General features: G+C 41.8%; 2 protein-coding genes across 3 annotated transcripts; both read right to left on the bottom strand.

Annotated features, from left to right (window-relative positions):
• Positions 1–604: 604 nt before the first annotated feature.
• On the bottom strand, positions 605–12,122 carry LOC146968196 (gap junction gamma-1 protein-like). The gene is made up of 4 exons (XM_085761010.1): positions 11,987–12,122; positions 7,491–7,564; positions 3,387–3,949; positions 605–2,532 (listed from the first exon to the last, which is right to left on the bottom strand). Exons 3-4 carry the CDS (start codon positions 3,894–3,896, stop codon positions 1,672–1,674), a joined length of 1,371 nt encoding a protein of 456 aa, XP_085617136.1. The 5' UTR covers positions 3,897–3,949; positions 7,491–7,564; positions 11,987–12,122; the 3' UTR covers positions 605–1,671.
• Positions 12,123–19,907: 7,785 nt separating this feature from the next.
• LOC146968195 (putative phosphatase phospho1) lies at positions 19,908–23,091 on the bottom strand. 2 transcript variants are annotated; one of them, XM_085762519.1, is made up of 2 exons: positions 22,890–23,091; positions 19,908–20,757 (listed from the first exon to the last, which is right to left on the bottom strand). In XM_085762519.1, exon 2 carries the CDS (start codon positions 20,728–20,730, stop codon positions 19,942–19,944), a length of 789 nt encoding a protein of 262 aa, XP_085618645.1. In that variant the 5' UTR covers positions 20,731–20,757; positions 22,890–23,091; the 3' UTR covers positions 19,908–19,941. The 2 variants fall into 2 exon arrangements, with proteins under 2 accessions (XP_085618645.1, XP_085618644.1); XM_085762518.1 differs by lacking the exon at positions 22,890–23,091 and adding an exon at positions 21,825–21,878.
• Between the last annotated feature and the right edge of the window lie 409 nt (positions 23,092–23,500).

Below are 23,500 nucleotides of genomic sequence, written 5' to 3'. Positions count from 1 at the left end.
ATTATAGCTTTCCTACTACGTTTATTTACTACGGAGCTGATGTGAATCCTATTTAACAATACTAAGAACTTATAAGAACGTATATATATATTTTTAAAAAGGGCTTATGTCACATAAATTCATATATATAAGCCTTTTAAACTGAATGTGATAGGAGACCAACATGAACATTATAAACATATCCCCATAATCAGGTGCTATCTGTGTATTTTAATTAATGCTTTCCATTAATAATCTATGATCAGTTTCCAGCAGTTCAAACACTACCACAGCGAATAGACACTGTGACTATAAAGTATGATTCATTCTACCTTCACTATGGTACAATGACAAATTAAGTGCAGTGTTTAGTAATTACTGTACTTCTCCAACATGTGATAAAATATGTGACATAAGAACACGCTGAGCCCATGTGGCTGAGCCTCATTCAAAAGCAAATGTACTGTTTTTTCCCTCCCTCTCCAGCAGAGGGCAGTGTGCTAATAAATACAGCAGTCACAGAGGAGAAGTGCACTGGCATCTCTTACAGTAATTTGCCACAGATGAACTATCTTAATTTTTACTCACTTGTATTACTCACTAAAATGTAAAATGTGAGATAGAGACAGCAAGACAAATACAATTCCTTTATTCAAAACATGCATTTTTGTGTTCAAAAAAAAGAGAAAGAAATTCAAATCAAACAAAGTGAAACACTGACATGGTGCCAAGGGCTCGCCTCTCATGGCAATTGAAAACAAAAGTTTGGATCAATGACATGAATTCTTCATATTAAGTCGAGAACAGGGTAAACACACAAACTAAAGCATTAGTGGACTAAAACCTTTAAACAAACATCACAAATATCAAAAAATTGTAACAGGATGACAACAAGACACTGACGTCAGTCTGAACAATCTATCAAAGAATTGAAGAAATCAAAATTTCTCTCTCCAGAATATCAGACAAACACTGTAAAATCAGCAACAACCAAAAACACCCTCTCATTTTTGCTCATGTATGGGAATGTGCTCAGTCCACATCAAACCTGGTCTGGGGGGAGGGGTGGAAATTTTGCATATTCAGTGTTTTAACCCCTGGTTATGCAGAGAGACTTAGCTTCCGTTTTCAGTCCATAGTGATGCAGAACCAATGGGAAGTAGCTCCTCGACTGTTTAAATAAGGCACATTGGGTTATAGCGAGAACTTAAGATACCCACACACTGAATCAAAGACAGCAATAACAACCTCCAGCAACAGCCATTTAACAAAACATGTTATTTCAAGTTGTCATAATACTGAATACTAAAAACTGTGAAGCAAAACTGTAAAGCACCAACTGAGGCCATGAACAGTTTGTGGTTTCTCTTCTTGGACCAACTATCTAATCATTTTGAATGATTACAATCAAATCTTTCTCTATGAAAGAACTCTGCATACTTATGTAATTTGTAATCGAAGTATTCTGCATTAGAGACCATGTGTGTCATATATCCACTGTACAAGTGCTATTTATTATCAAAAGGGGAGTTTCTAGTAGACAGAGCATGGTGGCTTTTGGCACTAATTTCCACGTACTATTTCAACTGCATGAATATTATTGAAAATAATGTTAAGTGGCTTCCTTTTCCTCGTTTCATGTGAATGTAAAGGAGAGGGAGATCCCATATTGTTTAATAAACAGTCTGCACTTCAGATCCACTCGGAGCCTTTTATGAGTCCGTACTTGCTGCTGCTACTGGTGCTGCTGCTGCCTCTGTCGGCGTCCGCCTTGCTGGAGGCGTGTTTGTTGGCCTGCCGATGTTTACGTTCGCGGTGCGCCTTGCTGTGGTTGTTGCTCTGCTCCTGCACATGGCTGTAGCCCTGATTGTCGGCCCCCAGCGTTTTCGGAGTCTGACGGGTGTCTTTCTGAACGCCTCTGGGCGGATCTCCCACGCCCAGGTTGTCGGTATTGTTGGTGTACTGCTGGCGCTCCTCATGGGCAATGTTCACATGGTTCTGCCGGCACGCCATCTTAGCATTAGCGAGGTCGGTGACAGGCAGTGGTTTGTCATGGTTTCCAGTCGATACCTGTAGAGACTTGATGGCGATGTTGTACCCTGGCGGAGCCGACGGCGTATTCCAAGAGTAAGCGTAGCTGCTGTAATCCTCTCCTCTGAGTCGTACCTCCTTGACCACCTCTTCTCCCTGCGTCAGTCCGTACAACTCGTCGTCGGGGAGCTGCACCTGTCGGGAGCGGACGATCTCGCAGATGGTGCCGATGCCCAGGTGAAGCATCTCCCATATATTGAGCGCCAGACAGAGCAGGGACACTGCGTACATGATGAGGAGGAAGATGGTTTTCTCAGTGGGTCGTGACACAAAGCAGTCCACGCTGTGAGGACAGGGCAGGTCTGCGCACACGTAGCTGGGAGGCACCGCAAATCCATACAGGGCGTACTGTCCGCACAGGAAGGCCACCTCCAGTGACGAGCGGGCCAAGAGCTGGAGCACATAGATGCGCATCAGTCCGTCTTCTTTGATCCTCTGACGCCCGTCATGCCGTGCCTTCACCTTCAAGATTCAAGATTTAAGAGAGTTTATTTGTCACATGCAATAATACAAGATCACTGGAGTAGGTTCGTTAACCTTTAATTGTCGGTGCAAGCTGCTCAGAGCTACGCTACGGAGGTTAATGGGATTTCTTGGTTTCCCTCATCAAACTCATCAATACACAATCCAACAACTCAACAGGCCACAACAAAGTTGTGACCTGCACATTCACCACACTATGAGATAATAATGTAATGTTATGAGACTGAGTTGTTTTCTAGGTAAATTCATGCAAAACCACTGATGCGCGTTCCCATCGAGGGCCGTTTTTCAGCAAGCAGTCTCTGCATTTCCCTCTAAAACAACTCTGTCTGGTAACGTTCTGTTATTATCTCATAGCGTGGTGAATGTGCAGGTCACAACTTGTCCACCAGAGCGTTGTGGAGTTGTTGGATTGTGTATTTGATTAATTTGATGAGGGAAACCAAGAAATCCCATCAGCCTCCGTAGCGTAGCTCTGAGCAGCTGCTCCGCCGTTCTATAAATAACTTTCATTGACAATTAAAGGTAACAAACCTACTGCTATGACTAAAGAGATTATGGCAATTTGCCAAAATGTTGAACTATCCCTTTAAAAACATGACAGGACAACAACATTAATCTGACTGAAAAGAAAACTAAAAACTAAGAAATGCTAAGACACACTGATATATTTTAATCTAAATAACACACACTCAACAACAAACAACAAACATTCAACAATTCAATTAAAAGTGCCAAAGTGACCGTACTGTGCAAAGTGATAATTAAAAAAAAGAAGTATATAAACAACATAATAATAAATAAGGTAAGAAATAATGTAGATAATGTTAAACCTTTGCTTTCCCATCACCACTGCCTCCTTTAGCCGGTCCACCAGTGTCGCTCTCCACCTCGGCCATCTCATAGATCATTGGATCTTCCTCCTGGTCATCCTCAGCCTCTTCGATGCCCCTGTGCTGCTTTCTACCTGCCAGATAGTGCTTCTTTTTCCTCCGTGGAAATCCGCTCGCCTCACCACCGCTGTCTCCGTGCTCCTCTGCACGGGCGATCTTGTTGACGGCGTAGCCCAGGTACATGAGCGAAGGTGTGGCCACCAGAATGATTTGGAAGACCCAAAAGCGGACGTGCGAGAGCGGAGCGAAGGCATCGTAGCAGACATTCTCGCAGCCAGGCTGACCCGTGTTGCAGACAAACTTGCTCTGCTCGTCGTAGTAGATGGATTCCCCTCCCACGGCGGTCAGCACGATCCGGAAAACAATGAGGACGGTGAGCCAGATCTTGCCCACAAACGTGGAGTGGTTGTGGATTTCTTCCAGCAGGCGAGTCAGGAAACTCCAACTCATGGTAGTGGCATGGAAACTACAGCGAAAGGCAACATACACCTCCTGTTAGTCACCTGTGGAGAGAGCAGAACACTTCATTTAGACCTCCCTCCTATGGTTAAAATACTCTGCCATTTAAAGACATAATATCAGCCCAGAACTAAATAGACCAGTTCAGTTTACAAGCACTGTGTCTGATACATGGAAAGAAAAATCATTATTTATTCATCCGTCTTTTTGTGTCTGTCTCTTAATACATCTTTTCCCACACACACACAGTTTTATACACATAAATGGATGGACCACCCATTATTCTACTGTATTCATCATGTTCAGGTTTTTTGGCCCCCTGCGTTAACACTGGAGGCTTCAGCACTTAGCTGTCCTGCCAGATATAAAACGGACACCATCAAACCACCAAACATAGTTCACTGAGGCACTGATTGGAGCTGCAGTGGAGACAAGCATTTTGTCTTTCCTATACATGGTTATCAAACTGTGTATTTCTACACAATAACAACACGTTTATCCTCGATTCTTTTAATAGCGGTCCCCTCCAGCGCATGTCTAAACACATCGTTAGCAATCGTACACAAAGGGAAGAGAAATGATGACGATGGAATGTCTAACCATAATTGCTATTGTTAACTGAGTGTTTTCATTTAACATTAGATCAGGGGTTCTCAAAGCGTGAGAGAGGAGCCCCCCTTAAAGAAAAACACAACTGCCCCCCCCCCAAAAAAAAATAATACATTTATTATCAGTTGCTATAACCAAAACAATATTTGATTCATTAAACATAAATTGGTCTTTCCTGTAGGATTTGTTAAACTTACAAGCTTGTTTCCCAGCATATATTAATTAGCATAACAACATAACAAAGCACTGACAAATATGCCTGATGTAAACATTGATATTAAACTCTGTAACACACTCGTCACACAAACCAGCTACATATTCTCCCTGTGCGATCATCTAGGAAGCAGACTGAGGACAGAGTGGGACAGAATTGTGGGGGGCGCTGCATTAGATCATTACTGTACCTGGCTGTCCAGTTGTTTCAAAAATATGGACATCTCATTACTAAAAGTATGAGTGAAGTCATTCATTGATTGCATCAATTGATTCATGGTTCTATTTTATTTTATTCTTTCACTTTTTTATTTCAATTTAACACACTACACTGATGATGTAAACACTGAGCACTCTGTATGGAAAGAAGTAGTTACAAACAACACCCCCCATTCACAAAAGTGTGAGCTCTTTGCTTATTCTTTATATCCATGTGAGACATACAGTAATCATATATGTATCCACAATATATTCCTGATGAATGTGACATAAATTTATAATAAAGAAGTCAATTAATTAATCCTCAAATTCATATGTGTATTTACCTTCATGTAAACTCATTAAGCAGTGTGATTAAAGTTTATGGATGGAACAAGGAGACTTCAGTCTTGATGCTGCTCTGCTACACGCTAGCACAGTCAGTCCTGTGAACTATAATTAGCAGGCAGAGGGCTGGAGGTGGTCTGTAGCAGTAGCACACTAGGCGGCAGCTTCACTAGTTATATGGAGCGCAAAGGGCAAAGGATGAACTGCTGCAGACTGAACACCTTCCTTAGATTTTCAGCTGTATAAATCTGTAAATATTTTTCATCCTCTACTGAACTTGACCACCTCATGTTAAACTTGACCCTGTGAATCCACCCTAGCCAACAGATGGAGTATGTGAGTTTGTTGAGCTTGAGTTGAGCTTCAGTCTGTGTATGGTTCCACATACTTCTGCACTGTTTCACATAATTACCATGCATTTGATAATCAAAATACACTTGATATCCATCAACCATTGGCGCCAAAGACCGTGGTAAACCAAATCAAGTGATAAAGGAACAGGCTAAAAAATGGTCTGTCCACTGTGTGAGGTCAGTTCTGTTAACATACTGTTTGGCTACTTATGGAAACAGCTTCTTTGGTGTCTAGGGCTTAAATCACAAAGCTATCTTTTAATCTGCTCTCTCAGTTTCAGTCTATGAGTCATTTTATCACTGAGACCAAATCCAAAAAAACTTTCATGAAAGCTGGTGTGGCTGATGCTAACACAATTTCCCTCATGGCTCACTCTGTAAAGACAAATAAAATTCCAGTCTGTCTCATTAAGAATCACGTGCCCTCTAAAACTGCACATCTGGCCATGTTGTGTAACGTACTATTTGGAGACGCAGTAGCACAGCTATCACCACCCAAACACACAAGTCTAGCGGATGGCAAGAAACTGGGAACGCTCCCTCATTCAGCTCATTAGCAAAGCCTATCACGGTTGGCTGCACAACAATGGCATAAAGCAGATTTAATTGCCTTCCATTGACTGTTTAATAATTACCTTTAAAATAAAATATACACAAATTCAGGTCTGTTGATCATCGAGAATGAAGGGAACGACTGACTCATTGACAAAATAGTCTGGTCAGGAGCCTACAGGACGAGATACAGCAGGTATTAGATTGTTATTCAGTTAATTCTGATGCACCTAGCATTTCATTAACCAACCAGAATATTTGGAGTCTGCTACTAAAATCTGTGCTAAGTGGGCCAGAAAATAAACCCCCACAGATACTTTGTGTTTTTGCATGAAATTCACAAAATGCACGAACATCTCCATAGCCGGGTTGCTGTCAGTGCCACATTGCATGCCTGATGTTGGTACACTGCACTTTCTCCAGATGTCTCACAGCCCCAGACTAACAGCCTCCAGTTTCCTACAGTGCCAGTAAAAGAACTATTTGAGGAGTGTAAGTTAAAAGAGCAACCACCCTTGTACATGCCTATCTCAGTAGGCGTCACACTGTGAATATGAAGGGTTGTGTTTTCCTTCAAAGCTGTTTGGGTGATGATCAACCCAAATGCTATCTTGCAAGTATGAAACACTTTGCCACTATTAACTTGAACGATATTTGTGGAGTATTTTCCCCAAATTGGATGCAGACCGCACGGCAGAAAGCTGACGGTAGGAAAAAGAGGAATAGGAGGTGGTTATTACATGCTGATCCAGGGACATGTTTTCCTATCATGCGGTGGATTAAGATGGAGTCAATATATAGGCTAACATTTAAAATGAGCATGAGAAATGAGAAATATTTTAAAACAACATTGACAGTAGCCAGCAGAATAAATGTCTGACTTTACCAGAGGCAGAAAAAAACTATCACAACAATTCATACATGTCTTGGCCAACTCCCATGAATAAAATAATGATACACCCTGAAGAAAGAAAGGCCATGAAAAAGAATTGCAAGTGTAATTACCCAAACATTAGATTAGAGTGTTTTTCATTACACTATAGTACTAAAGTCCTGGAGACATGGGGCCTGCAGGTTATTTTGGAGTCACTTTGTGATCCAGCCACTCAAAATTGTCAAACCACACACAGATGATGCAGCTTACAAGTACAACATAATTTGATGTTGACATGTGCCTCCAGCGAATAGAGCACTTCTCTTTCTTCTCAATTGCTTCAACTAACCACTATGATAAATAAAATAAAATAAAACATAATACAACTCTCTAAACCATTTGTCCTTGCAGCACTATGAGTAAAGTTATTCTTATTACCTTTTCTTGTTGTATCCTTCTTATCCTCCTTGTTTTCCTGGCAAGGATCCGGTGAGATTTCAAACCCCATTTACCTGCGAAGCAAAGAGAGAGGACACCAAAAACAGTTTATATAGACAACATTATCAAGCGCCAATTAAACCTGTGCTTTTAAATTAAATGTCAATGTTTATAGTCATCATGTCTGTGTAGGTTCTCAATCTCTGTGTATGTTTTCATTAAAGCCTAAACCCATAACTCTCCTTTCTCTCACTTAGTGCTGAAAACATACTGAAAATTATGTAATATAATATACTGTATGATTAAGGGAATTCTGCAGACTAGCTAATTCATTTCACAGAAGAATAATGTTGGCAATTTTGTTGATAAATACATATACTACATATATATTATATTGATTCTTTGCTTTTGCAAATTTGAAAACATTTAATTAGATACACGATTAATTAAACCGAGTAAGGTCCGTGTACGTTTCGTTAGTTTGATTTTTCCTTTAAACGGAACTGTCAGAAAACGAAAGTCAGCTGGTAATTTGGTTTTCCGTTTCAAACCAAAATCCAAAAAACCACAATTCAGGCTGGTTTTTTCGTTTTTTGGTTTGTGGTTTTAAAACGAAAAAACGAGGAAACCAAAATCAAATTAGGCCTACGGTAAAATTTTGATTGTCTTTTTGTTTTTGATCTTAAACAACACATTAACGCCGATGACAGACCGGAAGTGTCGGAACTTCAAAATAAAAGCCCAGTGAATTGCGTTATAGCCACAGACTGTAGATGAATGGCCTATAAAATCTTTTTTTTTCTTTGTAAATGTTGTGTTTTGAGCACATGGGTACATTTTCACAGCTGTGCTTATTTTTACACATAGCAAAGCTGATCGTTAACTCATCTTCCTCATCAGGCCTACTGTTCTCCTCGCTGCGCTGGGTCTCTGTCTCCATTGCGCACGCTGTAGCGCTTCGCTTCCACTCAGTCCGATCATTTTCACAGCGGACTTCTGTGACGGCTCCACCATGTCATGAGACAAACATGCAAGAAGTAGCGCAGTTTATTGTGTTTCACCGGCGAGGAGCTGTCATTACGCGCGACCATTACGCACGGCGATTCCCCTCATCTAAGCTGCCAATAGAGTGCCCTGTGCCGGGAAGGGAGCCTGATGAAATCCCGGACTGTAGCCGAGGTCTGGGACTGGATCTCATGTGACTGAAAAGAGTAGAAAAGAACCATAAAGGGGCCGCTGCCACCTGCCAAATATGCCCGGGGTTGGAGATCTCAGGGTCGGGTTGAGTCTCTGAGAAGAGCTGGTCTATCACCCAGCCCCATGCAGCATTATTCCATAAGGTGGCGAACGTTACTGCAGCAGATCGTAATATAGCTATATTCCTCAAATAACAAAACAATCAGCTGGTATTCAATTAATAGCCGGGTCTCATATAATGGCGTTCAAGCCATAAAAAAAAATAAAAATTAAAAAATTAAAAACTATCTGCCGCCGCCTGGGACAAACTGAGGAGGAAGTGTTCAGAAACTCTTAGTGGACTGTCTGTGAAGACTGACTGGAGTGAAGCTGACCTCATCACGCTGTGAAAATGCTCTGACTGACCTGGGAGCGAAGCGCTGCAGCGTGCGCAACGGACAGACCGAGGCACGTGAGGAAGATGAACTAACGGTGCGTTCACACCAAACGCGATGGACGCGATGAACGCCACAACTTTCCATTAAAAGTCAATGTAAATGGCGCGATGACACGCGATGGCGCGTCGGGCGGCGCGTTTCGGGCGATACGAGCGACGCGATGAAGCGATGACGCGGCCATCGCATCATCGCGTCCATCGCTTGAAGTTGAACGGGGTGTTCCCACCAAACGCGATGAACGCGATTGAATCGCGCGTCAAATGAAATCGCGTCGCGCTAGACGCTCCAGTTTTGACGCTGGTTCAATATGCAAAAAACGCCTCGTCGCGGCATCGCGTCGCGCGACGAGCCCGCCCAAACAACAACATTTCTCCCACTATTTCATTCTCTGGCTGAGATAACCACTGTCGCTGCACTGTTCCTGTCCCTGTAGATGGGAGAGGAACAGCGGTGCGAGTCTCTGGCTGCAGGAGGAGGAGGAGACGGCTCCGTGAACTACTGTGTGACTGACCGCCTGTTGAGTGCTTTGGGACGGGGCGGCCGGCTCGCAGCGCCCGCTGGTTGAAAACAGCAGTGATAACGGGCTTTCAGGTCCGAATATCCAAATCAGAAACGTTTGTAACAGCACCGGAAAAGCAACAGTGAAGAGCTGTGGCTTTGCAGCAGCTAATGGGGATCTGAATAATAAACTAAACTAAACCAGAAAACTTCTAATATTGTCAATAGACTCGCTCTGACTAAACTGCCAAGGGAACACCAGTACGTCCGTACGTCAGCACGTCGGTGACGATCTCAACGCTGATAGGCTGTCGCGGCGCGTCTTCACGCGAATTCGCCGCAAAAGTTCAATTATTTGAACTCAAGCGATGAAGCGTCATCGCGCCGGGCGACGCGATGGAGGCGATTTTTCGCGGCCAACGCGTCCATCGCGCCGCGCTATCGCGTCCATCGCATCGCCCGGCGCGATGACGCTTCTAATCGCGTGTTTGCATTGACTTTACATGTAATCTCGACGCGCGATGAAGCGTCATCGCGTTTGGTGGGAACACCCCGGAAAAATTTGAACTTTTCAAGCGACATCGCGTGACGCTGTGCCGCGACATCCAATCAGTGTTGATATTCAACCACGTCACCGACACAGCTGCAGACACACATTTCAAAACATGGTGGAGAAGATCACTGTGGCTGTTGTCTCGCTCACCAGACCCTCCTACAGAGAACCTGTGGCTGTGTAAAAAAAAAAAAAAAACAACCCAGGGGCTGTGTGTGTTTTCCTCAGATCAATAATATACATCCATGGCCGTTTCCCGGAGCTTTATGACACGACGTCGTACTTTTACCGCGGTCGTAATAAAAAAAGATAATGCCTGCAGAGGGTCAGAGGACCTACAGCTTCCTCCTTGTGAATATTTCATATGTATTTATATTTATTATTATTTCTCAGCCATGGTTGAGGAGAGAAAGAAAATAGCGGGAGGTGGGTTGCATCATAGCGCGATGAAGCGATGAAGCGATGGTGAAAAATGTGACAAATATGTCAAGCGGCGCGATGCTCGCGTTACGGGCGATGGCATCGCTTCCATCGCGTTTGGTGTGAACGCACGGTAATGATGAGCTTGGCCGCTAATGTGTAAAAAATAAACACAGTTGTGAAAATGTATCCATATGCTCAAAACACAACATTTACAAAGAAAAAAAAAGATTTCATAGGCTATTTATAGGTTACAGTACAGTCTATGGCTATAACTCAATTCACTGGGCTTTTATTTTGAAGTTCAGACACTTCCAGGCTGTCATCGGCGTTAATGCGGGAGTGAAGCTGACCTGCACCCTCTGCTTCAGAGAGGGACAGCCTGTCCGGAGCCCGGTTGGGACCGGAGACGGGCCGCAGAACACGTTGTGAAAATGATCTGACTGAATGGAAGCGAAGCGAAGCGCTACAGCAGCGGAGACAGAGACCCAGCGCAGTGAGGAGAACAGTACATGAGGAAGATGAACTAATTAACGATCAGCTTGTCACTCATGTGTAAAAAAATAAGCACAGCTGTGAAAATGTATCCATGTGCTCAAAACACAACATTTACAAAGAAAAAAAAGATTTTATAGGCCATTCATCTACAGTCTGTGGCTATAACGCAATTCACTGGGCTTTTATTTTGAAGTTCCGACACTTCCGGTCTGTCATCGGCGTTAATGTGTTGTTTAAGATCAAAAACAAAAAGATAATCAACATTTTACCGTAATTTGATTTTGGTTTCCTCGTTTTTTCGTTTTAAAAACAAAAAAACAAAAAACAAAAAACCAGCCCGAATTGTGGTTTTTTGGTTTTTGGTTTGAAACGGAAAACCAAATTACCAGCTGACTTTCGTTTTCTGACAGTTCGGTTTAAAGGAAAAATCAAACTAACGAAACGTACACGGACCAGGTAATATAAATTGAACAAAGCAGCCCCGCCCATGAACACAGAAAAATACAACTGGAGCATTGAGCTAGCAACTAACTAATTTTAGCTTTAAAAAAAAAATTAAAAGAAATTGCTTTATCATACTTGATAAAATCCTACCAGCTAATATTAAGTGCATATGTCATGTTACAATAGCTTTAATAATCTTATAAAAAAAAACACCTGAAAACGTTGACATGCAGGTTAATGACTGTAAGGTAACAAACCGTTTGTTGTGGTTAACATGCTAACAGCTAAGCTAACAGCAAAAAACACTCTAACTGAAAGGAAACAGATCAATCTCGACGTGTTTCTAGTACTAGACCTCTTCCTTACAACATTATAATTATTTTTCCTTTTCTAAATATTCGCTAAAGTGAAGTTTTACTGATATAAAATATATAAATAAACCTGCCTACCTCACCACAGCAGCAGCATCCTGACCGTCCAGGTGGAGCTCGTCTCGTCTCACCCACAGACTTCACCAGTCAACCGGCAACAACCACGAGGTAAAGTCCTCATCGCCGACCTACACCTGAAACACTACAGTATTTTTCCTAAACGGTTAAAATAAGTTTGTATGTTTGTTTGTTTGTTTGTTTGTTTGTTTGTTTTTTAGTTTTAGATGTGCGAAGTTTTCAATAATTGGTGCGTTAAATTTTTATTTAATCACTCAGAGACTGGACTGGACTGTAGTGAGTGAGAGAGGTGGATGTGTGTGAGAGAGAGAGAGAGGAGGACTGAAGTGTGGCTGGTGCAGGGCAAGGAGGAGTTTGTTTGTGTGTGTGTGTGTGTGTGTGTGTGTGTGTGTGTGTGTGTGTGTGAGTGAGAGAGAAAGAGAGAGAGAGACCAAGTTAAGCATCATGAGGCATTTTCCTTACTAAGACTAGAGTAACTCCTTTCCTGCTTAAATCTAATTTAATCTATTTACAAATCTACAATACATGAACGTGCTCAGTGAAACTACAATCAGTGTCACCTTTCAAACAAGTCTTCATGTTTGGAAATACCAGTTCTTCTGTTCTGTATAAAACGTGCCACAGGCATGTTGTGTCGTTCTGTACACACATATTTTCACAGGTTATCTTGACGTTTTCTTTGTCTTTCATCATGTGGAAGATTGCAGTGACAAAAAAAACAAAAAACATTGACATTCACACAAACAAATGGCATCCACACGGACATGGTGGTTGCACATGGCTGCTTTATTATAGATGTGACGAGATTATAGTTAGATAGCAGAGCGTGTCAAAAATGTGTTGTTTAACATGTCAGTAATCTGTATCTTAATGTTTTGACCGCTGAGGTTCATTGCAAAGTATCTGGTTTCTTCTGGTTTCCTTTTGGTGGAGTTGAGTTGTGAGTCAGAGTTTCATGCAAAGGGCAAAGACTGTGTATTGACCACATTGTTTTATTTAGACTGAGCGTCAGACTGAACAAACAGCAACAGTTTGTTTCACCTTCTTCCATCAGGCTATTTGGACACGCGGATTTGTAAAACCAGATTTGTCAGGAACTATTCCCTCCTATCACCATGAAATGCACTCAACAAAAAACACAAATTTTAGACAAAGAGGTGAAAAAAGGAAGCTGTATCAGGTCATTTAATGTTTAAAAAGATGGGGACAGTTTACGTGGTGGCCCCAATGAAAAACACAGTTTGGTTGCACTTTGGAAATCCTTGTCTAGGAATCATTGTGAAGATTTTAAGATAGGCCTAGTTATCACTGTAATAATTTAACTTGCAATGCATGTAGCCCTTTAATCCCACAGTGTGTTCAGTTTCCCTCACGCTGCTACAGCTTCAGCAGATAACTAATGAATACACAAGAGATTCTTACGTCACAGTGCGGTTTCATCCTGATATTAAACATCTTCAAGGACATGCCAATACACTTCACACATTGTTTTTTTTCCCCAGTTGCTGAAGAAAAATCTCCACTGTTCATCTCAAGGACGTTGAGCAAATGTCAGCTCACACATGCAGCCCACACTTCCCTCTTTCCTTTCCTCTCCATCTGTTGCTAACTGACTGTTTCTTACAGGGAGCACGGCAGCTCAGAGCTATTTAGCTCGACTTTTGTCTGGCATTGTATTCCCAACACTATCAGCAGAAGAATCGAGCACAGAGCAGAGGGTTGGAAACACTCACATCCCTAATCAGCCTGATAGCATTTTGGCATAGGAAGCGCACACATCCTAATTCAGAGTGACCTCTTACAAGCATCAAGTCCCTTAACTGAGTTATCTTTCACCTCGGAAGGCGTAATTGAATGGAGAAAAATCAATGAGGTTATCCATAAAAGCAATCATCAGATGGCGCTGGCAATTTAAAGCATTTCAACAGTTGAGTGTCTCACTGTAACTGGAGGGGGAAGGGCTGCGTCAGGTGCAACAAGACGCAGCGAGGCCATCATTGACGAGTTGGAGATCCTCAAATACGATTCGTCATCATTCTCGTGCTAATTGGGTTTTCTATCCGCTCACTTACCTCCAGAGGTCATTGGAAATTGGGTTGGGCAGCAAGTTATCTTTTGCCTATTTATACATAATAGACACACAGCATGTACTCTTTGCTTTACAATGTCAGGCCCAATATGACCTAAATTGAAGAATCAATGCTGGTACGATCAATCGAGCTGAGAGTTGCAACAGCTAATAGAGAGGTTTTCCAGAGAGTGATGGCGAAGTCGTATTGGGAAAAGAAGAAGAGGAGGACGATACATTATGCAGCGTGAGAGAGAGAGAGGACTATAAGTGTTTTGTACAGTCAGCTTACAGTCAAGTCTGTGACACTATTATTATGGGTGCTGGACTGACAACAGAAAATATGATGGTCGACAACAGTGACATGGAGGCACGGGGGGGGGGGGGGGGGGGGGGGTGACAGAATAAATAAATCAAAGAGACACAATCAGATGTAGAGAGAGAACAATGTTGAAAAGATTGAATGCAAGACGTCTGGAATGTGTTTTATCTGATCTGACAGTGGCCAAATAAGAAGAGGAAGAAGGAGGAGGAGGAGGAGGAGCAGGAGGCCATGTAAAGGGACGCAGGTTACAGCAGGCTAAATGGACACAAAATGGACTCAACTCTCTGCAAGTCAAGAAGCTGAATCAACACATTACTTGGCTGACTTCAGCAGCGTCTCAGACTCGCACAATGACATGGAGCACAGTATGCACACACATACACACACACACACACACAGCACACACAGCCTTTGAGCCATTGCTGTCATATTGTCTAAGAGACTTAGAAGAATTATTATGCCAGAGGATCCTTCTGCTCTTGTTACTTTGTTTTTTTTAATTAATCAAGTGTAACACATCTCACTGGTGGATTGAATGACTGACTATTGCAAGGCCTGACAAATGTGTCACAGCACAGGACATTATTTACCTTTGAGACCTAGATTTGGCGCCATCTTCTGGTCAAGAGATGAACCGAGCGGGCTTGTGACTCCTGCAACAACAAAAAATCTATGTCCATTCATCTCACCAAAGTTTACAACCTTAGTATGAGTATGTTTGGGTTAGGGTCACCTCAGTTAAAGGAGGGCTAAATTAAAGGAGTGTTACAGGTATAAAGAAGTGAAAAAAACTTGAAATACTTTGCAAGAAGAATTACTAACCACCACAAACCAGCCAAGTTACATGAAATATGTGAAAGTGTTTTTTGTGAAAAATTACAATGTCATGGTGAAGTCAACTATATAAAATGTCATGACGTTATTAAAAACTAGAGTTATACTGTTAATTACCGTAGTCCATGAATTTATGAGTTATGGTCAAAAACATGTTTATTTTACGTCATAGTGACCTTGCCCTTTCACCTTTCACCCTCTAATTCTCAAAATCTATCCACCCTCGGGTCCAAGTGAATGTCTGAACCAGATCTAAAGAAATTCCTTGAAGCTGTCACGGATATATTATGTTTGTGAGGCCACAGCAGTAATGTGTGACATCACTGCAACATTAACCTTTGACCTTTGACCACCAAAATCTAATCAGTTCATCCTTGGACCAAAGAAAGCGTTTGAACCAAATCCCTGTTGTGGTCATCATACTCCATATCTGACCTGCTATCTACACCCAGCGGTCTGCATCCACCCGTGAGTGACGACCCTGGTCACCATGGTGACACATTTACTCATCATCATATCATCACATCTCAGTGCTGCTGTCCATCTCTCCTCTCCTCGCGCTGTACTTGCTGACTGACTTTCCACTGACCCTGCCACCCCCACACTTCTGTCTGTGCCCTTGTCCATTCTCTAATCCTGTTCCTCTTGTCTTCACTTGACTGACGTCCTGCAAGTTGAGAAAGTGGCCTGGATGACTCCTCTGCCCTCCCTCCTCTACTTCTGCCTCTGCTGCTAAATCAACATGTCACCTACTTTGAGACGAAGGATTACATGCTCACTGACACTTCCCCTAAATAACTCCACCATCTTGTTTTAATTTTTTTTTTTTTTTTGACACTGGACTGACATTATTTCTTCACACACTTGGAACAGAGACCGGAGATCAGCAAATACATCACTCCATTTGTTTCCTTTCAAGACTAATTTCTCAAACTGGATCCCTCTGATCGCCTTCAGTCTCTTCAAAATATGCTATTTTTTACTTTTCTAATGTCGTCATCCTCCTTAACACTCAATCTCCACTGACACATCCCACACTGTTTTCAAGGGCACAGCGACCCTTTCCCACAGTACAGTTTTCATGTGGTGTTTTATAGACTGACAGCTCACTCACTTGACCTTGGAAAAAGTCACTGCAAAACAACATCGTTAATTTGAATTGGCTCTCTTGATGATATCACTTGATCTGCTCAATTCAATCTGATTCATCATTTGTTCATAAAATTGCACAAAATGATGGAAGAATGTCAATTCAAGTCCAAATAGAGCGACAAAAGCAGAAAATATTCACAAATGAAAAGCTATACATGGGAGTTTTTGAGAAATTTTATGTAAAAAATGACTTCAATGACGATTAATCAGCTGCTAAAATAGTATATATAGTATACAGTACATACAGTATATGTGTGTGTGTGCGTGTATGTATACAGGTGTTTTTGTGTTGTGTGTGTGTTGTTAATGATGACCCCTCAGGGATATAACTGTGAGAAGGCCTCACAGTTATGAAGTACACAACCAAACCAGATGAATCAGATAATGGCTTTATATTCCTGTTACAATGCATTACACACACACTGGTAGTTTTGATTGAAAGTACATTCACCAGAAGAGACAGCAAACCACAAAAAAGTCAGCTCATTAGTCCTAGCAACGCATCGTTTTATTTGGTTGTTGTGACATTAGTTTTTAAAATCATATTAAAAACTCTGTAGTTTGAGAATGTAGCGTCTTTTCACATCCCTGTAAATGTCAAGTTTCTCTTCCTGTTTCTTCTTGAATCTCGTCACCATCATGTCAAGTATATATCATTGAATTATTGCACAAACTCAACGGAAGTCTCATTAGTACACAGACATAAACTGACGTACCTGTTGTTACAGATTTAATAGTTCTAACATCAGAAAGGCTAAAGCTCACAGGACTTTAGTCTCGAATCACAAAGCATGAACGGATTAGGTTTAAATCACAAAGAATTTCAGGGCCAAGCTCCAAATGCAGCAAATTAGAGCAGCAAATCTGAAAGTGCAACTTAACACATCTCCATAAATATAGCTATTATTATTTATTATTAGGAATATGTTTGCTTGTTTACACTTTCTTTTCTACTCCCTGAGAAATTAAAACACTGGTTTGAGGAAATCTCCAGCACTTCCACAGCATTCAGTTGTTTTTCAAGGCAGAAGTATTTCAGTAATGAGCAAATGGATATTAAAAATACAAAATGAGTACAAATATACACTCCGTTATTTCTACTGCCTCTGGCCTGAAGTCATTTGACAAAATCAGTATCAGTGAACCTTGGACAGGCTGCACAAATCAACAAATACACAGTATATATGTATGTAGGGATTTAGACTGCTTATTGTAAACAAGATGGAAAAACAACAGTAGGACCCTGCAACACAATATTCCACTCGTCCCTGAATTTGAACATAATAATAAAATGCGAAAAAAACAGATTCAGTGAATTTAAGTGCTATTCTGCAATATGTATTTTTAAACACATTTCCCAGTCCCTGTCATGAATTTAGTGAGGCAAAAATGAGGTTGCATGTTGAGTTAATTAAGCAAATACACCAGAGGCTGACGCCAACACCGTCTTGTCACAACACCGTAATTTAACTGGAAATACCTTCAAACACAAGGAAGATATCTGACTTTTTAGAAAACAGAAATCTCCCTCAACGTTTTGTCAACACTATTGTTCAATGCAAATATTCATTAGAATAGGATTAAGTGACACTAACTACATGCAGAGTTTGATATCTTCAATTGGTAAATCTCATCACACTTCATTTCATTGTTCAGAGACAGAGGGTTTAACAGTGAGGGCAAAGTGCAGACATATGGCTACAGTGCTCCCTTTGGATCACATGCTGGTGTAGATTACGGCTGCATAATCAAGCCCTAGATTAGGTATCAGTAAGAAATGGTGGAGAATGCACAGGTAGTGAGCCTGTCTCTCTCTCCGTCACCCTATCCCCGCTCCACGCTGTCCATGTCTCCCCCTGACACAACATGTGTGGTCTTTTGTTCCAGATCGTGCTACAACACCTGATCCTGCTTGTGTGTCCTTTGTCGTGGCCTTGGATGAATTCCTCCGTTCAACACAGAGTCCACAAAAACAGTTTTACATTGTTATTCTTTATCAGATCTCTTAGTTGTTCCTCGTCATCTCTGCACATGTGACCCAAAATTTAACATTGCTAAAGAAAAAAAAGTCAGATGCAGTGAGGTGTTCAAATGTAAAGTAAATTACATTCACATCCAAGTGGATGGTTCTGTTAAAGGGATAGTTCAACATTTTGGCAAATTGGCCCATTGCCATAATCGCTATAGTCATAGCAGTAGGTTCGTTACCTTGATTTGTCGGTGTAAGCTATTTTTAGAACGGCGGAGCGAAGCAGCAGGCTGCTCAGAGCTATGCTATGGAGGCTAAAGGAATTTCTTGGTTTCCCTCATCAAACTCATCAAATACAAAATCCCAAAACTCCAAAACGCTTTCATGGACAAGTTGTGACCTGCACAATCACCACGCTATGAGATAATAATGGAACGTTACGAAACGGAGCCGTTTTAGAGGTAAATACAGGGTAAATACAGAGTCTGCTTGCTGAAAAACTGTCCCTGAACGCAACACGTATCAGCGGTTTTGCATGAATTTACCTCTAAAACAGCTCCGTCTCTTAACGTTCCGTTATTATCTCATAGCGTGGTGATTGTGCAGGTCACAACTTGTCCACGACAGCCTTTTGGAGTTGTTGGATTGTGTATTTGATGAGTTTGATGAGGAAAACCAAGAAATTCCCTTAGCCTCCATAGCATAGCTCTGAGCAGCCTGCCGCTCCGCTCCTCCGTTCTAAAAATAGCTTACACCGACAATTAAAAGTAACGAACCTACTGCTATGACTATAGCGATTATGGCAATGGGCCAATTTGCCAAAATGTTGAACTATCCCTTTAAATGAGCTGAGTGCATTGGATTGAGTTCCACTCCAGAGCAAACAAGACATAATTTTGGTAGAGAAGACATTTAGCATCTTGATTAAAACTTAGTGCATCATTAAATACTGCATATCTCCATTACTGAGCCTCAAAATCATATCTACTGAGCTTATTTATTTGCATTTTCATTACATTTCAACTTGAAGTCCTGTCCTGCATACTGCACTACTGCTTAATACTGCATACACACTTAATACTCATTAATTACATTATTCTCTATACTTAGACAAATATACTGTATATTTGAAAATATTCCTCATAAACTTTCTTGCTGACACTCACAGGAGGAGAGCGCTCTCTTATCTGGACGCAAAATACACTGCCACTTAGTTTAGTGTAGCATTTGTTCACCAGAATTAGGACTTCCTATAGTCTGGATGTGAGTGAGCTTTACAGGTGGATTGTGTTACCTGTAGACTGGTCAGGTTCAGTGTTTCCTCCTGTTTTTAGTCTTTGTGTGAAGCCTCAATCGTCTCATCTACCTCTCAGCAAGAGTGCAAATCTCTAAATCTCTAATCTCCCAAAATGTCAAACCATTCCTTTAAAACATTAGATTCAGATTCACACTATTTGTCTTAATCTTTGTAAGTTATAACAAGTGTGGCTAATGTGAAATCATGCATACCTGCTAGACCTTGGTGCACTTTTGTTGTATTCGCCCCTTTCACTCTCTCTCTCTCTCACACACACACACACACATTCACACACACAAATACACACATCTCATCTCTCCTTTGTTATTTTCTTCAGGCTGTGCACAATGTCCTCGCCACTGGCCCAAGGAACTACATTTGCTTTGAACATGGCCTCCTGGGCCTGCTGCATCCCCAGCAGCAGCCTGTGCATGGGGAAGTCCGTCCTGGGGAAGGCCGTGTCCCTGGGTCCCAGAGCCAGGGAGGGACACACGTCGTTGGCCCCGTCTCCAATATAGAAGACCCTCTGGAAGGGCGCACCACCACGCTCCTTTTGCCGCCCCACCAGATACTCCCTAAGGATCGCCTGCTTGCACATGTTGTCAGGACAACGGGAGCAGGAGTGGGAGTGGAAAGGGAGCAGCACGAGGCGGCCGGACGCATCGAAACTGGCTGGGTTTGTGAAGATCTTCCGGAAAAGGTGATGCACCCCGGCGCGCTTCAGCCAGGTCTCAATGAAGTACATGTTGGCGTCCGAGACCACCACCAACTCAAAATCCTCCTGGTGGCTCTGCAGGTACTGGAGCAGGTGCAGCAGGCCGGGCGTGGGAGGGATCTTCTCCACTGCTGAATGGATGGAGTCCTTAGACACGCCCTCCTCCGCCATGTAGGCCAACACCTTCTGCATGTGCTCGTTGTAATGCCCCTCCCTGTAGCTGTTCTTCAGCCAATCGGGAAGCCGCTGGCCCGGCAGAGCGCGCACCACAGCATCGTCACTGCTCTCGTTGATGATGGTCTCATCAAAGTCAAACAGCACCAGGAAGCGCTGCTCCTGTGGCGCTGCATGGGCTGGGCCTGATGGAGCCGTCATCTTTGGCATCTGTAGAAAATACTGAGTGGTCCCTTTCTAAGAAAAGGAATAAAACTCCGTCAGTAAGGTTTTTTGGGGGGATTCAGAATAGCACAGTTGTTTTTTATTGCAGCCCACTCTAAAAATAATATGTGACTGGAAGGATGCCAGGAAAGCCAACATGTACACTGCTACACTGCTGAATTAAACTACACAGAAACACTCATGGGCTGAGGGAACAAAATGTAAAAATACTATTAATCAGGTTGTAAGCTACAAGGAGATAAAAGTTTACAATAGGAAAAGGGGCGGAGCTAAGTTTAAATGATATAAAAGCAACATGTAAACAGGAAGCTCATTACACTTAGTGGGGAAAAAAACACATTAACAGGAACCTCATTACACAATGAAACAAGCCGGCCCTTAGTCACCCAAACACCCTACACTTGTAGCACTTCTCTACAGAGACACTGAGGAGAAAACAAACATATATATGTAGGCAATATACAGTAGCCTATGTCTCAGACCTGTGCCAATTCAATATTAACATAGTCAATATATATTTGGAGCACAAGGCTTCCACTGTTGCACACGTGTTGTAACTTGAGTGAAGAGGGGGGCTGTTATGTCACAGCATACTTTTACCATAAGTGGAACAAACATGAGCAGCAATGTCAAACCAGCTGTGGCGGGATGTAAAAAGCAAATCTGTCCGCACTGATTGGACAATCTACATGAGGATGTTTCAGGGATTTGACTTTATGCTACTCTAAACTTCTACTCCAAAAAATTTTGTAGGAATATTTGCACTTTTTAAAAATCCCACTACACTGAGTTTAGTCCATAATATTAAGAGTTTTGGACATTAACATCTGTTTTACTTACAAAAATAACGTACAATATGAAATTGTTTTAAAAAATAAAACAGGAAACTAGAAAACAGAGGAAAAACTACCTGGAAAATCAGTTACGTGATAAGTTGTTGACTCCGACCACTGACCAACTTAGCTTAGCATAGTTTATCAGGATAGTTTGAATGAATAGCCTACATTTAATTGTAGGATAACAGATGGTCTTACTAAACTAACTGAATTGAATAAATTAGATTTAGATATTATAGATACCACATCTTGGCTTGACAGTGTGGAAGCCTCAAGTGCAGTTTCCATTATTGTTTCTAGTCTATTTAATGTAAAACCTGTCAATAATCATACTGTAGCCTACATCTCATTTTGTTAATCCATTTTTATTCAAAACATCACTGTTACCTTAGTTACTAGTGTATATATACAAAACACATAATTACAATATGACAATAAGCATATAAAGTGGCTTCCTCAAATTCAAGGAAATGCCACATTTACTTTGTATTTATGTATCACTAGTAAATAAGCACTAGTAGCCTACTCCACTGGCATTCTTTGATTTACTTTGGTGATCATTTGCACTTTGGGATAATTAAATAACTGTCTGAGTCCACCTGACACCACTTTTATGGGTCACACCAGGTGGATAAGTTTGATAAGAAAACTGCACTAATTTATCTTCATGGGCCTGATCAGAGAGGAGGGAGCTACCCTGACAAGGCTCAGATAATGACACCAGATCAGCCTGTGAATGCAGACTATCTAGCCTAACTTACATCTACACACCGCTAACCTCACCCTGGAAGAAGAATATACCAAAGAAAAAACATTCACCATTCACCATTTCATCTGAATAGTTAAGCTCTTGTGTGTTTATTTAGTATCCAGTAATCTGCAGGGAGGCTCGGCCTGCGTGAGCATGATGAAATGCAAAGCCCACATAACCCACTGTGTTTGTCAGTGACAGTGGGAGCAGCCGGTCTCTGAACGTCCTGTAACCTGCAGTCTGGCTGTGGCTGCACGGACGCATTGTGCGCCTGCGGTCTCCTACGGTGTCTTCATCATCATCCGCACATATTCCCGGACTAAAGCGCTCTAATTTTAACCCGGGAGAGCTATTCTTGCGCGAGAGGTTACCACTCAAAGTCATCCGCGCGGCGCTGTCAGGAGTCGTTCGGCTGACCGGGTATAGGCTACTGTACGTCCCAGCGCCAAAGATTAAACAGCCCGTTCATACACACTAAACACACATAGCGTAAACAACAAACAAACACACAAACAGGGAAGGAAGGGAGTGGGGTTGAGGCAGAAGAACAGGCCTACCGGTCGTCAGCATATGAGCGGGGATAGTAGGCTAAGTGCCCGGCTCCGGCGACCGCAGCCTAGTCAGCATTAAGATGTTTTAAAGGAGACTCCCTCGGCTGCACAGAGGGTTTTCCCATTTAAAGCTGTTGCGTCAAGGTGAACGGAGAAAACACGCTACATCCGCCTCGTCCTTTCAAAGTAAAAGCGCCAAGAAAATCACAGTAGCTGTCGCAATGAAAATATATTCGGATCTTAACATTACAAGTCTATTTATTTAACAGTGTTGTAATATCCGGTAGAGCTCTACTGCAAAATGATTAGCCTATACCACATTTCACAATACAAATTAACACTTAATCTATTGTATTTGAATTAGGACTACATCATTAAAGTTTATTCAATTTTAACATTGTTAAATATGTTGAAGTCATCATTAAACTGTATATAAGCTATTAGGCTAATAACGTAATGTAATTCTAAAAAAAAAAAAAAAAAGCACAATTTTGGTAGGCTATTATTACTCTTTCACCTTGGAAGAAAAAGGCTTCTCCACTTCTGCTGGTGTTCAGTACCAGTCATGTAACTTTAATGCGCAGTGCTGGATATAGTGACATACAAGTGCATTTTAA

Source organism: Trachurus japonicus, chromosome 19, assembly GCF_045865225.1.
Source record: "Trachurus japonicus isolate A0001 chromosome 19, Traja_1.0".
NCBI lineage: Eukaryota > Metazoa > Chordata > Actinopteri > Carangiformes > Carangidae > Trachurus > Trachurus japonicus.
This window is presented reverse-complemented; position numbering and strand designations above follow the sequence as displayed.